Source organism: Mastigoproctus giganteus, chromosome 5, assembly GCF_048544385.1.
Source record: "Mastigoproctus giganteus isolate SK-2022 chromosome 5, ASM4854438v1, whole genome shotgun sequence".
Lineage (NCBI taxonomy): Eukaryota > Metazoa > Arthropoda > Arachnida > Uropygi > Thelyphonidae > Mastigoproctus > Mastigoproctus giganteus.
The window spans coordinates 38,814,027-38,830,357 of NC_143579.1; the positions used below are offsets into that span (position 1 = coordinate 38,814,027).

General features: G+C 37.0%; 1 protein-coding gene across 1 annotated transcript in view; it reads left to right on the forward strand.

Moving 5' to 3' along the window:
- Nucleotides 1-16,331, forward strand: part of PrBP (Prenyl-binding protein) — a 102,647-nt gene that overhangs the window by 74,464 nt on the left and 11,852 nt on the right. The window contains exon 4 of the mRNA XM_090373149.1: nt 4,624-4,749. Coding sequence (XP_090229275.1) covers nt 4,624-4,749 — 126 coding nt within the window. The remainder of the gene's footprint in view (nt 1-4,623; nt 4,750-16,331) is intronic.

A 16,331-nucleotide genomic window follows, 5' to 3' on the forward strand; every position in this document is an offset into this window, starting at 1 on the left:
TCTTTACTTATGTAAACTCTAGAAGGAAGGGGATGAATCAGATTGGTCCACTTGATATCAATGGTTCAACTGTTGATGATCCTGCTCAGGTAGCTAACAAACTAAATGAATATTTTGCATCGACATTCACACATGAGGAGTTATCCTGCAAGGGGAATGCCAGAGGTGTATTCATCTCTGGCAGTAAGCTAGATAATCTTATAATAACTGAGAGTAAAGTGGCGGAGAAATTGTTGAAGATAAACACAAGAAAGGCACCTGGGGTGGATGGGATCTATCCAGTTATATTAAAGGAGGCAGCAAAGGAAGTAAGCAAACCGTTAGCAATAATTATGAGAGCTTCCTTGGACTTGGGGGAAGTACCCATAGACAGGAGATGTGCAAATATGATCCCAATTCACAAAGGAGGATCAAAGGCTGACACAAGCAATTATAGACCTGTGAGTTTAACTTCTGTTCCAGGAAACTTAATGGAGGCACTGGTTAAAGAAGCACTGCAGTATTATCTAGACAAGACTTCAGTTATAGCTCAGACACAGCATGGTTTTGTTAAGGGGAAGTCTTGCCTGACCAATTTGATTGGATACTATGATGCAGTCACAAAAGAACTGGATGCAGGGAATAACTTTGATATTATATACTTGGAACTTAGAAAGGCTTTTGATACTGTTGCACATGGAAGACTGCTGCACAAATTGGAGCAGTGTGGCATTGGAGGCAAATTGCTGCTATGGATAAAGGAGTGGTTGAGGGGGAGAAGACAGAGAGTGGTAATCAGTGGACACTGCTCATCGTGGACTAATGTTATTAGTGGAGTCCCTCAGGGTTCAGTGTTGGGTCCATGATTGTTTTCTGTATTTATAAATAATATTGATGATGGTACATCAAGCTTAATGTCCAAGTTTGCAGACAAAACAAAGGTTGGCAGGGTTGTTAAGGACACTACTGATGCTATGCTGCTGCAACAGGATCTGGAAAGGTTGAGCAGATTGGCTGAGAGGTGGCAAATGAATTTTAACATTGACAAATGTAAAGTACTACATATGGGAAACAGCAACCCCAGAGCAAGGTATCAACTCTGTGGTACTACACTGACAGTGGTAGAGAATGAAAAGGACCTGGGGGTAATTGTGCAGGCAGATATGAAGTACTCTGAGTATTGCAGACGGGCTGCAAGAGTAGCTCATGGTGTCTTGTCAATGATATACAGGAATTTTTCTAGCAGGGATAAGGAGGTGATTATTCCCTTGTATAAGGCAATGGTTAGGCCACACCTTGAGTACTGTATGCAGGTCTGGAGGCCTCATTTCAAGAAGGATGTAGAGCTGCTGGAACGAGTACAGAGAAGGGCAACAAGATTAGTGAATGGAACAAAGGGTTGCTCTTACGAAGAACGGCTTATGTTTTGCAAATTACAGTGTCTGGAGACTAGGCACCAGCGAGGTGATCTGATAGAGGTGTATAAAGCCTTGAATGGGTTGAGCATGCTCAATGTTGATGAGATTCTTCCGCTTGCTCAGAATAATCACCTGAGAGGGCATAAATTCAAATTGAGGAAAGACAGATGTAGTATAGATGTGTGGAAATTTGCCTTTAGCCAGCGGGTAGTTGGTTGGTAGAACAGACTTCCACCCCTTTTTGTGGAAGTTGATAGCCTAAATAAATATAAGGCTCAGCTGGACAGGTATTTTGAATGAACGGAGGGGTGAAGTGGAAGTTTTTTTTTTGGCTGATGCTGCATAAGCTTGCTTTCTTGCATCTTATGGCTCTGCTAATGCTAATACTGTTCTGTGTGTTGGGGGCAGCATTATGGTATAGGGAATGTTTTCTTGGCACACTTGGGTCCATAGATATCCATAGATTCATGTCTGAATGCCACATCGTACCTAAACATCATTGCTGACCAAGTGCATCCGTTCATGTTGACAGTTTATCCTCAGTCAAATGGTTACTTACTGCAGGATAATGCTCCGGTGCACAAAGCCTGAATCACTATGGAATGGTTCCAGGAACATGACAATTACTTTTCTTTGCTGCAGTGGTCCCCTCAGTCCATGGATCTCAATCCTATTGAACATCTTTGGGATGAGCTGTTAAGGGCTGTTCGCTGCAAGCCTACACCTCTGTCGAATATCAAAGAACTGCGTGATACACTCATGTCTGCATGATACTCCATTCCTGCACAACATTTTCAGCATCTTGTTCAATCCATGCCTAAACGATTTCATGCTGTTTTGAAGGCTACAGGAGGCTCAACACACTACTAGGTAGGTGTACCTAATAAAGTGGCAGCACAGTGTATGTATATGATAACATACAGACATAACTTGTTGGCATATAAAATGGTATCATTTTCATTTGTCTCTGGGAACACTCTAGTAAAGCTCTATCCCAATGTTCTCTCCCTCCATATTTGTTGTTACTTCCTTGTTTAACAGTTAATGGAATAAATAAACTTATTAACAATTTAAATTTATGCCTTCAGCATTTAGTTTAGTCAGCCTGTAAACACTTCAGTTGGATCACCCTGCTGCCTATTTTAGATGCCTATTTTCCAGACACTTTAACTTTTAGATCTCGTCTCACTTGATAAGAATACCCCCATTGTGCCTTTAACTAATCTTGCTGCTCTTCTCTGTACCCACTTCAGCAGGCCCATGTCTTTCCTAAAATAGAATCTCTAAGCCTGTACACGATTTTCAAGATGTGATCTATTTCTCTGTATGATGGAATAATTACTGCTTTGTCTTTACTGGCAAAGTTCCCATATACAGGGTTATTAAAATTAAAGTGTCCCTATGTAGCGTGCTCTGGATAGAGTTCTAAGGCTCGTATTGAAGAGAAATTTGGACAACAGGTACAATAAAGAATGCGCTCGCCATTTATTGGGAAAAAAAAATTAGTTACAAAATTTGCCACTGTATGTCACGTAACTATCTTATTTACAATTATGCAAATAACGTAAGTTATTTGCATAATCGTAAGTTATTGGCACAGTGCCACTACTCAGCTCTACTGTACTGTATAAAAGCAAAGCAGTCTCTTCTAAATCATACAGTAGATGTTTGCCTGCACTACAGCAGCAATGCCAACAACGCTGCAGGAAAAGGTGCTATTAGTGAAGCTGTACTATCAGAACAGCAACAATGCAGCTGCGGCTATCAGACAATTCTGGCATCAGAAGGCCTACATGGACCTAAGACTGTCTGTGCCGTCCGCAAAAATTGCGAAATTTGAAGCAACAGGATATCTTGGTGTTCAACCAGGTAGAGGTCGAAAATGAGTAGACTCCTCTCATGTTGATGCTATGGCTATGGCTGTCATGGATTTATCGAGTCAGTCTATGTGGTAGCACAAGTGTGCCAGCTGTTTCTCGTGAAGTGGACATGTGGTATTCCACTGCAAAGCTAGTAATGTGTCAAGTGTTGTGGTACTGTCCTTACAAGATGCATATGCTACAGCAGCCAAAGCATGGTGATGCAGATATTCGTTTCACATACGCACTTCAGTTTCTGGCACGAATGACAGTGGATATCACTTGTCCATGGAACATCCTTTGGAGTGATGAAGCCCACTTCTGCTTAAATGGAAAGTGAATATGTCGCATTTGGGCAACAGAAAACCCTCGAGTCATCCAAGAAGTCCCGTTGCATTCTCCAAAAGTGACAGTGTGGTGTGGATTTACAGCCACATTCATGATTGGGCCAAATTTTTTTGAATAGGTAACACCGACTGGACCTCACACCTGTTCCGTCACTGGACAGCGATATTATGAAATGGCAAATTTTGCAGTACCAGAGTTGCATCAATGTGGGTGCCTTCAGGATACCATATTCATGCAAGATGGTGCGCCATCCACCATTGTGTCCAAAGATTGCTAAGGCAACACTTTACGGATGAACGGATCATCAGCCATTGTTTCCAGACATCTTGACCACCCCATGTGACTTCTGGTTGTGGGGTTTTGAAGAACCAGGTGTATTGGGAAGGATATCAAACTCTGGCAGATCTGAAGGACAGCATTAGACGTCATGTGCTGACCATTCGAGTTGACATGTTATGTTCTGCTGTAGAAAATGCTGTTCTTCAAATGGAAACCGTTGTTGACCAAAATGGAGGCCACATTGAACTATTGTAGCACTGTTCAAGTGATTTGTATTGCCACAGCACCATATAGTGACAAATTTTAACTAATTTTTTTTTCCCAGTAAATGGCGAGTGCATTCTTTATTGTACCTGTTGTCCAAATTTCTCTTCAGTACAAACCTTAGAACTCGCTCCAGAGCCCTCTACATAGGGATACTTTTATAGGGATACTGATAGACCCCGATGAGTTGTCTTAGATGTCTTCTTAACAGTGGGCTTTGCATTTTTTGTGGTAGCATATGGGCCCAATTTCACATTGTCTACACTTGTTATTCCCAGACTACAGCAAACCCCTTTCATAATCACTTAATTTCTTAATAATCACATTTTTTTAAGCTCAAACATTTAAGCGTTCATACAAGCTTTGCCTCGTGATTAAATTTAAAGTTACCAGTTGTAATTTAATGTTTCATTTTCAAATATAAATTTTACATGTATATTTCGGTCAGTTTATAATTATTTGTTTATTGTTTATAGCACGTGTTCCAAAGAAGATTCTGAAATGTCGAGCTGTTTCTCGGGAGATAAATTTTTCTTCTATTGAGCCACTTGCAAAATTCAGATTAGAACAAAGAGTACTCTTCAAAGGACGTTGTATAGAAGGTATATGGCCTTTATTATATTAAGTGTAAAAAAATTTAAAAAATTTCATACTCTTAATTAATAAATATGATAAATAAATAAACCATAAATAAGTTCCAGTTTATTCTTAGAATGACCGAGGCAGAGTTATGGGCTGCTCAATGGTAGAGAAGATATTTGTTAATAATTTATTAAAGCCTAGATTCTTGTTTTGTAGCTAATTAATTTTAAAATTTCAGCAGCTGAAAAGCATATTTGTTACAAAATCTGAGTTTTGTTTTCTTGCATTTTGTTATAGAAATATTTAACTATGTATTAAAGATGTTCTTTTGTAGTCATGACCATACAAATACAGCTATATAGTATACATTCATAAATTAGAATTAGTGTGCCTCCCTCCCCCAATCGTTATGTTGTAGTCCAGGTACTCTTATATTTAGAACACCTCCCACTCCCTTTTTGTATAGCTCTGCTTAAGATTATAACTTATGAATCAAAAAAAATTTTAAAAAAATGGCAGATTGAAGCATATGAATTAGGGTCATCACTTCTAACTATAATAGTTAATCATACTTGAAAATTTTGAACAAAGTGGCAGACATTAGTCTTCATAACTGGTTTAAATTTATTAATGTTACCCTTCATTGCCCTATTTTTGATCTGAGATAAATCCAGAGAATGATGTGTTTTGCTAAAAATAAAAACTGTCAATGTTGATTGCTGACTGCATTTGTTTATTGAATTCATCTCTATTTATGAATTCTCTCAGAAACATAGTAATTTACTACCAAGTAAATAATATCAGAAAGCCATTGCTATTCTTCTGCATTGGCATTGATACCATACTTTGACCTCTGCTTATGTCGATTCACACCTTCCAGTATACTAGGTATTTATTTGAAAACGAAATGCACAAGGCATAATATCGGTGTAGATACACCATAGTTAACCCATAAATTTGAACTATGTATGTAGTGTAAAAGGCATCGTTTTAATAGTATCTCATTGTGGGTGCTTTCACAACGAGATAGCTGGTATTGCACTACTTCAAATAAATAACGCTTCTCTAGAAGAGAAGACTACTGTTATTTATTTTCAGCGGATACCACCACCCAGACAATCATTTCAAAGCTAGTGGGCTTCATCATTAGTGATGACATGTTGCACTACCAGGGTAGTCATCACAGTTGCGAAGTTATATCACAATATGAGAGATGCCAAAGGGTGTTGGTAATAATGTATTTGAAAACAAAATGCACAAGGCATAATCCTTATGGATTTTGGTAATTAACTATATAATATTGGTGTAGATACACTATAGTTAACCCATAAATTTGAACTACATATGTAGTGTAAAAGGCATAGTTTTAATAATATCTCATATTGTGGGTGCTTTCACCCACAATATGAGATACTATTAAAATGGTATTTATGTTTAGAAGACTAAATACACAAGGCATAAATATTATGGGTTGAAATTAACTATATAATTAAGAAAATGCGGTATAATCCAGTGAATGTATTTAATAACACAATAAATACAATAAGATACAGTAGGAGCTTTTGAGACTGTCGAGTCTCTTTATCAACTAATAGATTGAAATTTGAATACAACTGATATAGTTATGCGTGCAGTGAGCTGAGAGTGAAGTCATGTTATTCATTCAAGCTGGTTCCCTATTGTTATTATTAAATACATTCACTGGATTATACCGTATTTTCTCGACAACAATAGGAAACCAACTTGAATGAATAACGTGACTTCACTCTCAGCTCACCGCATGCATAACTATATCAGTTGTATTCAAATTTCAATCTGTTAGTTGATAAAGAGACTCGACAGTCTCAAAAGCTTCTATTGTATCTTATTGTATTTATTGTGTTATTAAATACATTCACTGGATTATATCGTATTTTCTTAACCATGGACCCCAGTACACCAGGCCCTTTCGTGATAATAACTATATAATATTGGTGTAAATACACCATTGTTTACCTATGTTTAAATAATATCAGAAAGGTATTGCTATTCTTCTGCATTGGCGTTGATACCATACTTTGACCTCTGCTTATGTCGATTCACACCTTCCAGTATACTAGGCAGTGCTTTTTTTGTAAAAAAATAGGTGCCGGTACTCATTCTTTGCTATCAGAAAAAATTGAAAATTAAAAGGATATGAAAAGTACTCAAAAAAATTTTTTTTCGTGATATTGTTACTTTCGTAGTAATGTTTTTGGAATAAGAACAACAAATTTAGTATATTAACACAGTTTGTTAAGTATAAATTAATTATTCAAGTATATATAGAAAAATAAGTAAAATGTGAATAAAATAAGTAAATAAATCGGTCAGCTACCGGGCACTCAGGATGACACAAATGGTCGTTAGTGTAGTATCTCAAATAGAGAGCTTTATGGTAATTGAAAAAAGTTTCTAGTACCCCAGCTTGGCCTAAAACTTAGGAAATAATGAAAACGTTGTCTGTTTGAGTCTTTCCAGTTGTTGTTGTGAATGCCAAGGTTGGGAGAAGCGACTCTGACTTCTTCCTGGAGAAGCAGTTAAAGTCTTGGGGCAGAAGCGATTGGCAGGTGAGGGCCATGCAAGACTCCGCACAGGCACCTTTCCACCGCCACCACCTCAACACTGGCTCTCTGAGTATCTCCCCTTGCCGGGACAACTCCAGCTTTGAAAATTGTGAAAAATACTTCTGGTCACAAAATTTATAAATGACCTTTATAGAATTATTAACTAACTATTTAGCAACCTTTTTGTCACCAATAGGAGAGTTTCTTAGTACAAAGAAGCGCGCTATCGAAGTGCAATAAAAAATTGTTTTTTTTTTTAAATTTTAACACAAATAAATGATAGATTTCGATCGGAATAGTTTCCCCTTGATAAGCATCGAATAATGCAGCTAAATTTTTAGCTCCATTAGCGACGGAAATAGAGAGGGAGAAATGAAAATTACTCACATTTTCCTGTCTGGCGCTGCCATTTTTAATTTAAAAAATATTTTAAAATTATATTTTAAACATACTCGTTGAGCTCTTTCCAATGGTGTAGCTATAGGTTGTCGACAACATTTTTATCCCTCCACATTTTAACCCCCCTCCACATCTCAGACAAATTTGTCAACAATAATCAATATGGCATTATGTTGGCCCACTTGATGTGCAAACCCATGCAAAATTTCAAGTAAATAGGTTGAGTGGTTCCAGAGATACAATGCTGTGACAGATGGACGGACAGGCAGACAACCGAGTGACATTTTAAGGGTCCTTCGTTAGCCTGTGCCCCTAAAAATAATAAGTAAAAATAAATAACATAAGTAAAATTAATTTCATAAAGTTTTTGTAGAATATTCCAAATTTTTATTAAGTTTTCATCCGACACCCTATGCCAACTTCTTTTCTTCCTCTTTGTGTGTCGGTTGCTGAATGACGTTTCCGAAGCAGCCACAAATTGACATATTTTGCTGGATCTAAGCGGGTCAGCGGTGGGCATACAGTTTTAAGAAACAGTAGTGAAGAAACTGTTTTTGTCATCAACGAAGCTCTGGTTGGGCTGACAATCAGATTCATTTGTGAAAATCCTCATTCACTTTCGCTCGATGAAATTGATATCGTACTCAGAGCGTCCATCAAATTCTTCCGAAACCATATTTTCAATTAGGTACCCCCAAAATCCACGAATTGCATTTAACTGTAACCCAATCGAAAATTTTCTAACTTCGTTTTCACCAAATGCCAACAATTCAAGGTTAGCCGACTGGGCTAGCCGAGTGGGTAAAGTACCTGCCCGGCAACCCAAAGGTTGCGGGTTCGATTCCCGCCTCGGGCTTGGATCAAAGTACTGCAAAAACCTTGGAAGGTGCAATATGGCCACAGAAGCCGATGCGCCAACAACTACCAAATCAAAAAAAAAAAAAAAAAAAAAATTCAAGGTTTAATACCTTCGTTGTCCTCTTTTTCCATCTCTCGTCATCAGTATTGTCATTAGTTGTTAAATTTGAATTTTATTTATTTTTTTTTGAAACTGTCGAAAATGTCGGTGTCATCCGGATATTCAGGTACTGTGACCATATAAACAGAGATAGGGAAAATTTACGGAAAAATGTGGATAATGCACCTCCGTGAAACAACAGATGATTATTTGTCGGTGTAAAAGAAATCACCCTCTCCTAATTCTCGAACGGGGTGCTTACAGTTGATTCACGAAGGTGTCCAACATATGGCCCGCCTGGAAAGTGAACTAAAACAGCATTTTAAATTTTGTTAATTATCAAAAAAATCTCATTAAATGTTTTGTTCAGTAAATGTTAATTGTGTATTGTACTTAATAAAATTTTCGAATATTTTCGATTTTACATGCAACAAGATATGGAAAATGTAACACACTAAAGAAATCTAACTTTGAATTATTTTGAATATGGCCCCTGCATGGGAAATGTTTAGACACCACTGCAGTAGAAGGTGGACCAGAACCCATTACATTTAATAAAACCACCCTTAGCAAAGGATTCACAACTTTTTGCTAAACTAGTGCTCCCATAGTCAGTGGCGAATCTTAATAGAAAATGTGCATTATCTCAAAAATGGTTCATTTGCGGCCCAATGTTCAGTGGGACTTTTTCGCCTATTTTCATTTGTACTTTTCACCTTTAAATTACTGACCATCATTTTTGAAACACCCTGTATTACTGCTTATTGTATGTACAAATATTTTTAAAAAATTAAAAAATTGTATATATTAGAATACTATTATTCACTTCTGTTTATATATATATTTTTTCAAAATTTAATTCAAATTTGGCATGCTTCATAACACTCAATTTGATATTACATACATTGCTTCCCACGGAGTACAGCAGCCTGAGCAAATATCAGGTTTTGTGTTCTGAAGAAAACAGTAATGGGAGAGTGAAAACAATTAACCTGTTTCAAAACTTCTGATGTCAAATTTTGCTCAGATCGTGTCAGTGAAATTATTCTTGTAGGAATGGAATCCTTTATTCTACACTCCACTTTAAAATCTTGTCCTTTATCTAAACCTTGGTTTTCCAATAAATGTGTTAAGTCTGTTCAAGAGAAGAATGTTGCATATCGTAATTGGCTTGTTTCCAATTCTTCAGTTTCATTTTCTGTTTACACCAAAGCTCGCAACAATTGTAAAGCAGTTATTAATCAGTCCACACTAGATTTCGAATAGGCTAAGAGTAGAAAACTTGCTTCTTGCTATAATGGTAGCCGAGCATTATGGTCTCTTGCCAAAACTATTGGCCACAACTTTTGCCCATCTCTGCTCCCATCTCTGTCAAAACCAGATGGTTCTGTTGTCACTTAAGCCAAGGATAAAGCTAACCTGCTAGCATCCCATTTTTCTTCCAACTCGTGGTTTAATGATCTTGGTAAAACACCTCCCACCATTCCCAACACGCTCCATTCAATGCCTCCTGTGGTCTTCCGTCAAAAGGATGTCAGAAGGATTTTGACGAATCTTGATGCTAAGAAAGCCCTAGGTCCTGATGGTATTTCTCCACTTGTTCTCAAAACCTGTGTTCTTTAACTTCTTCCTTTTCTTGCCGCCTTTTTTCACTTTCTTATTCCAGAGGTGTTTTTCCTTCTGCTTGGAAATTTGCTCATATCCAGCCAGTTCCTAAAAAGGGTGACAAATTACTCCCATCCAATTATTGTCCCATTGCAATTACTTCTACTCTTTCTAAAGTAATGGAGAAATCAATTAACCGCCAATTCTTAAACTACCTAGAAACTTTCCATGTAATCAACGATCGCCAATGTGGATTCCGTCAGTGTCGGTTCACTGGTGATATTCTGGCTTATGTTTACCCATTTATGGACAAATTCAATGGAAAAGTTCGGTGAAACACAAGCAGTTGCTCTTGACATCCCAAAGGCTTTTGATTGTGTTTGGTATAAAGGTCTTCTAAACAAGCTTCCATCTTATGGTTTGCCAACTGTTTGTTGTAATTGGTTATCCAGTTTTCTCTCTGATCGTTCACTGAGGGTAGAAGGCTCTCTGTCTTCTAACTTCTCCACTAATGCTGGTTTTCCCCAAGGTTCAGTTCTTTCCCCCACTCTTTATCTCTTATATATTAATGACCTTCCATTGACTGGAAATCCTGTTCATAGTTTTGCTGATGCATTTCACTTTCCATTTTGAGAAACCTTGCCCTGCTCAATCAGCTACAACTTCTCGAATATCTGCTACCAATTCCTTAAATGCCGATTTCCAGGTAATTCTTCAGTGGGGCAAAGACAACTTAGTTGATTTCAATCCGGCTAAAACTCAGTCTTGTCTTATATCTTGCAAAATGGATTCTTCTGCTCCTATGCTTATCTTTGGTGACACTCTGATTTCTAGGAAAAATTATATATCTCTTTTAGGAGTGCAGTAGCACACACTCTTTGAGTAGACCGGGGTTCAAGCCCCTGACTGCTGAATACGGTCGATCTGCCAACCCGAACTGGACCAGCGTGGCAGATTATGGTCCATTTCCCTCAGCATGAATTGTTGAGGAGGCTTCCACCCTGCAGTGGGTTGATAATGGCTGCACTTTATTTATTTTTATTTTTAGGAATTACCCTGACTTCTAATTTCTCTTGGCACAAGCACATTACAAATATTGCTTCCTCTGCATCTAAAAAAACTTGGTTTTCTCTTTTGCTGTCGGCGTTACTTTTCTTCCAAACAACCGTTCACTCTGTGCAAATCGCATATCTGCCCTACCATGGAATATTGTTCCCACATCTGGGGAACTCTCCTAGATTCCATTCAGAAGAGGGCAGTTAGGTTAATTAATGATTCATCTCTAACAGAGTCTCTCCACTCACTGTCTCATAGATGTACTGTTTCTACTGCATGCCTTTTCTATAGATACTTCCATGGGCACTGTTCTTCTGAATTGGCTTCTATAATTCCCGCTCTCTCTTTCAAAACAATCCAAACACTTGCTGCCACCGGCCAACATCCATTTACTGTCCAACTTCAAACTCACAGAACCAACTTTTCTTCTTCCTCGTTTATTCATTAAACTGCCGTTTTCTGGAACAACCTTCCTTCATATGTATTTCCTGAAAATTACAGTCTACAGAAGTTCAAGTTTAATGTCAACAAAATGGCGCCTCCGTAGCCAGGTGGGAAGGAGCAGCAGTGCGTAGCACACGCTTCTTGATTAGACTGGGGTTCGAGCCCGTCACCACCAAATACGGAGGATGCGGAAAAGTCAGGGAATGACCACCGCATAATCCCGGAGCAATGTGCCTTAGTTTCTAATGCTCCTAAAAAAATCAAAATAACAACAACAATGTCAACAAATATCTTCTTTCATCTTCTCAATCTCCAACCCAAGCATAGTACTAAGTACTATAGGTTCTAATACCTGTCGTGTTTGGGGTTTTCGTAAAAAAAAAAAAACCTGAGGCTATAAGCAAATACAGTAAACCCCCGCTATTCGTGGTATCTGTATTCGCGGTTTCACGTATTCACGATCGCCGATTTAATATAAAATGAAACCTAAAAAAATGTGAATTTTAAAGCGCCGTGAATATTTTCCGCCATAAAAGAACATGGGCATGGCTAAAATTATCTTTCCCGGTCAAAACAGCGCTCAGTGGGTGGGGGAGCGTGGATGTTTCTCACTAATCCTTGTTCAGTATGTGTTATGCGCTTGTCATGGAAGGTTTCGTCGTTTGCTTTTAATTTATACGCTTATAAATTGATATAAATTGATAAATTGACAATTTATAAATTGATATGCTTACAAAAATGATAAATCTACCGTTTTGCAGTGTAAAACAGACTTTTTCGAGTGTGTGAACGGAAGAAAGTGACTTTATTGTGGACAAGTAACCCCTAATCTAACCCCTACAAAAATATGGCTACGAATAACAAGAGAAATGTCAAAATATCAAAGAAGGTGATGACATTAGCGAATAAAATTGAGTTATTAGATAAAATTTCTAATGGTGAAAGTGTCTCAGTGGCAAAACATTATAAAATGAATGAGTCAACGGTACGATTAATCAAAAAATCGGAAGAAAAAATCTGCCGTAGTGTCCGTAAAAACGCACTAATTGCTTCAAAAATTTGCTCTGTAACTCGTGATGTTAAATTAGAAAAAATGGAAAAGGCTTTAAATCTGTGGATAGAAGACCGAACTCAAAATAAAATTCCGTTAAGTTCACTCATCATTCGTGAAAAGGCAAAACTCCTTTATCAACACTTTAGCGAAACTGGTGATAGCACTGGCGGGATAAGTTTTTTTGCTAGCAAAGGCTTGTTTGTTATTTGATTTTTAGGAGCATTAGCAACTAAGGCCATATTGCTCCGGGATATGCGCTGGTCATTCCGTGACCTTTCCGCATCCTCTGTATTTGGTGGTGACAGGCTAGAACCCCGGTCTAATCAAGAAGCGTGTGCTATGCACTGCTGCTCCTTCCCACCTGGCTACGGAGGCGCCCGATATTTCAAGTGTGATGTCTAAGTCTGTTAATGATAAAAAGGTGTGTAGTGATTAATGACAGTAATCAGGGTTTGCTAAATCAAGAGGATAAATCTTTGGGTGGTATAAAACTAAAAGTAGAAGTACCATGTTATACGGGGGTTGCCTGTACATATATACTGTATATATATATAGTATGAATCAGAGCTGTAATAATATGTCGGCTAGTTCACGAACACCCCCTCACCCAGTATCCAACGAACTGACATATCAACAGGTTACAAATCTTTCCTCGTGTACACTATCGCAGGACCAGATTTCACTTTTATCCAAAGGATTAAATTATAATTTACCACCTCGAAAGCTGCCAAAAAAACAATGCGTAATTGATATTGAATTTGGACTTCGTAGCGTTCCACAAAAAGATGTATTTATTCAACAAGTTAACCAAGTAGTGAATAACATAAAAGAAACGCGACTTCCTAAATTGAATACACATGAAAGTTCAGCTTTACGAGAACTTCGAGAAAATAAGGACATTATTATACAGAGGGCAGATAAAGGAGATACAGTGGTAATACTAGATAAACATGATTATATTAATAAGTTAGATTCAGTTGTGTCTGATACCTCCACTTATCGTGAAGTGGACCAGGCACTGTTTACCAATTTGGTAAATCAATACAATAAAACGTTAACCACATATCGTAAAAACGACTACATTACTATGGTTCAGTTGAAGGAATTGAAGTCCAGAACATACAATATTCCTGCACTTTTCGGTCAGGTAAAATTACACAAGCCTGGATTTCCGATTCGACCTATTGTTTCCTACAGGAACTCGGCATTTTCAACCTTAGCCACACATGTATATAACATTATAAAACCTTTTAGACAGGTTATACAATTTGGGATTAAGAATTACGATACATTATTTAATAATCTGAAAGACTGTAGACTCGGCGACAATGACAATTTATTCTCATTAGATGTTACCTCATTATATACGAATGTAAACGTTGAATACACATTAGATATTATTTGGGATATGTTAAATAAAAACTCGACACCGATTAATTATACGAAGCTGCCTATTAAGGAAATTTTTCACTTAATTAAACTGTTAGTTGAAGCTAACTACATCACCTTTCGAGACAAGGTGTACAAACAAATTTTTGGATTACCAATGGGTTTGAGCCTGAGTGGCTTAATATCAGAGATCTATCTCTCAACGATTGAACAGATACATTTGACACCTTTTCGTCCCCGTATCACATACTATGGGAGGTATTTGGACGATGTTCTAGTTATTACCGATAGTACTACTATCCAAGACATTTTACATTCGTTTAATAATATTCATTCTAGACTCAAATTTACATTGGAAAGGGAAGATACGGATACAAAGTCATTAAACTTTCTAAATTTCACGCTTACCCGGGACTCGAACAAAATACAATTTAGCATCTATCGAAAACCCACAAACACCGGTATGCTTCTACATTATAATAGCTACCACCCGTTCACCTACAAAAGATCGATTATCTTTAATCAATTTCTAAATGCCTATAAATATTCAACGACGGATTCTGCTTTGGACTCAGAAATACAAATATTAACTAGCAGATTCTTAAACAGGGGTTATCCCATTAACACAATAAATCGAATTAGGGTACAAGCTAAGGATAGGATACAAAATACTACACCAATCAACAATAGAAATATCAAAAAATACTTTATTTCTGTCCCATATGTTGAACAGTGGCACAAACAGCTTAACAGATTCTTTAAAGATACCGAATTTAAAATTATAGCTAGGCCCATACGGAAGTTACACACTATACTGAACAATCGCTCGGTTCTTTCCGCGTTCGCAACACAAATCAATGATCTAGTATACAACATTTCTTGCGGTGATTGCGACTCGTCTTACCAGGGTTCGACCCGGTTTTCTCTTAATATCCGTGTTAATCAACACGAAGCCTCTGTTCGTGCTTCTCGTTCAGCAGCGTCAGAATTAGCCTTTCATGCCATTAACGAAAAACATACTTTTTTATTTAACGAGGCCAAAATACTTAATGTTCAACGTAATTATACGCGACTATTAATTGCAGAAACCGTTGAAATTAAATTACATGAGAATTCTGTTAATATTCGGCGGCCATATTTGATCTCCGATGCGTGGACCTTTACGCGCATGCGCGAAGACATATAATCACTATTTAAGTTGCAGGTTTAGCCTGATTCGGTAATTTTCGTTCCTGTGATCACGACAGTCGGTCGCAAAGCATTGTCAGCTTCAGGAAGGAAAATCGTTTTGAATATTTTCGTTAGATTCTTTTAATTGCGTTAATTTGAATTTTAATTGTTTTAAATTGATTTTGAATTGTGTTAAATTGATTATTTAATTATTTATATTTTACTTTAATGTTCCGGTAAGTTGTCGATTTTTTCGTTTTTTCCGTTTTAATTTCTGGAGGGTATCATACGGAAGTGTTCCACGTACTATATTGAGGTTAACTCCTCTTATTTATTTACTAATACTGTATATATATATATATATATATATATATATATTGTAATTTCTTAAGCAATTCACTTGTTTGTTTGATGGTTATTGGTTTTTAGTAGAATTCTTAATGGAGAAACGAAAGATGAGACTGCTCTTTAAAGGTACGAGGAGCATATCACAGAACCCTGCAGGATTGCACCACACAGGTTGAAGAAAATGTGTTCTTCTGTAAATGTTTTGTTGAAACAAAGTAGTAATTAGCATTGGTAGCTACATACTGTCTGCTGATTTAATGATTGCTTTTCTGAATTTGATTTTTTAATAAATGAGGACTAATTGATTTTTTAATTTTTTCATTGACTTTTAACAGAATTAACTTTTAATGAGAACTCCTGATTCAGATCACATAACTACTATTGATATTTATTTCTTATGCTTTATATTTGTCATTCCAGAATGGTTTCTATGTGTAATTTTATTTTTGTCTTAGACTGATAATTTTTCATGCATTGATCATCTTTAAAGGAGAAATGGAAATTTGCAGTCTTTTGCAAATGTTGTTATTACTTCATATTGAGTTTCGGCATGTGTCAAAAAACACATATGTGTGATTAGGTTTTTTTTTTAAT